The following is a 1,326-nucleotide window of genomic DNA, read 5'->3' as shown; positions in this document are numbered from 1 at the left end:
GGGGAAGGAGGGGTCCAGGGAGGGACTGGAGTTTGGGGTAGGGGTCCCAGGGGAGAAACGGGGGGAAGGAAGGGTCCCAGGGAAGGACCAGGGTTGGAGGAAGGGGTCCCGGGGAGGACTCGGGGAAAGGAGGGGTCCCAGGGAAGGAGGGGTCCCAGGGAAGAAGGGGTCCAGGGAAGAACCAGGTTGGAGGAAAGGGTCCCAGGGGAGGACTCAGGGAAAGGAGAGGTCCCAGGGAAGGAGGGGTCCAGGGAAGAACTGGAGTTTGGGGTAAGGGTCCCAGGGGAGAAACCGGGGGAAGGAGGGGTCCCAGGGAAGGACCACGGTTGGAGGAAGGGGTCCCAGGGGAGGACTCCGTGGGGCAAGAGTGTGCAGGGAAGGGCCAGGGTTGTGCAGGGAGTGGTCTCTGGACAGCACAGGGGCTGAGTCAGGGTCAGAAGCTCACAGTGAGGCCAGCCACCAGCGCCCCCTGCAGGAGGCCAGCAAGGACGTCGCTCCAGTGGTGTTTGTGATCAGACACGCGGGTGTAGCCCACATAGAGGGCAAAGGCCACCAGGAAGAACTGGACCGTGGGCCGCAGTAGCCGCGCCCACTTCCAGCAGAGCCGCGCCTGCACGTAGAGCTGGGACGGGAGAGGATGCCTCAGCCTGTGCCCTGCCAGGCCCTCCCACGCCCACTGCACAGATGCGAGCTCTGAGGCCGGGGGCACAGAACTGGCCAGCCCAGGGCCTCCTGTCTTTACAAACAAGTCAGTGAGCGCCCCCATCACCACCACGACCCACCCATTTTACAGCTGGAAAAACCGAGGTCCAGGGAAGGGAGCGACTTGACGGGCGAGCCCCGGAGAAACGGACTCACCGCCAGGAACACCATGCAGTACATCCCAAAGGAGGCGTGTCCCGAATAGAAAGACAACCTGGGGAAGGAGAGGCAGCAGGTCAGAGGGCGGGGGCTCACTCGGCATCTTCCAACCTCCCCTCGCCCCCGCCCCTCCCGCAGAAGGGAGGGTTCAATGTGGGAGCTGCTGACATTACAGGCCACCAAATCCCAGGAGCAGAGGCTGCTCAGTTATCTGATGATGGAATCAGAGTCTCCAGTTGGGGCTGTGGCATGAGACGCCTCACCCGTGAAGACTCTGAGGCCCGAACCCAACACCCAGGCGGACGGCAGTGTCCAGCCAGCAGGCAACGCCGGTTTCGTTTTCACTGCATTTCTTTTCAGCATTTTCTCCCATCTGTGGAACTGAGGGGAGATTTCTTTCTACATAAATTCGAGATTCCGTGAAGGACATGAATGAAACACAGAAAACAGGAAGCAACAAAAAAC

General features: G+C 61.4%; 1 protein-coding gene across 1 annotated transcript in view; it reads right to left on the bottom strand.

The window, feature by feature from the left end:
• LOC116546373 (phospholipid phosphatase 2-like) overlaps positions 1 to 1,063 on the bottom strand; it is a gene marked incomplete at its 5' end in the record, with an annotated part of 2,188 nt that extends 1,125 nt beyond the window's left edge. The window contains 2 exons of the mRNA XM_032272647.1: positions 446 to 622; positions 859 to 1,063. Of these exons, the coding sequence (XP_032128538.1) occupies positions 446 to 622; positions 859 to 1,063 (382 nt within the window). The remainder of the gene's footprint in view (positions 1 to 445; positions 623 to 858) is intronic.
• Positions 1,064 to 1,326: the final 263 nt, after the last annotated feature.

The sequence above is a fragment of the Sapajus apella genome, unplaced genomic scaffold (genome assembly GCF_009761245.1).
Source record: "Sapajus apella isolate SASKATOON/1434 unplaced genomic scaffold, GSC_monkey_1.0 scaffold814, whole genome shotgun sequence".
In the NCBI taxonomy this organism is placed as follows: domain Eukaryota; kingdom Metazoa; phylum Chordata; class Mammalia; order Primates; family Cebidae; genus Sapajus; species Sapajus apella.
Note: the sequence above shows the minus strand (reverse complement) of the source record. Positions and strands in the feature narration are given on the sequence as shown.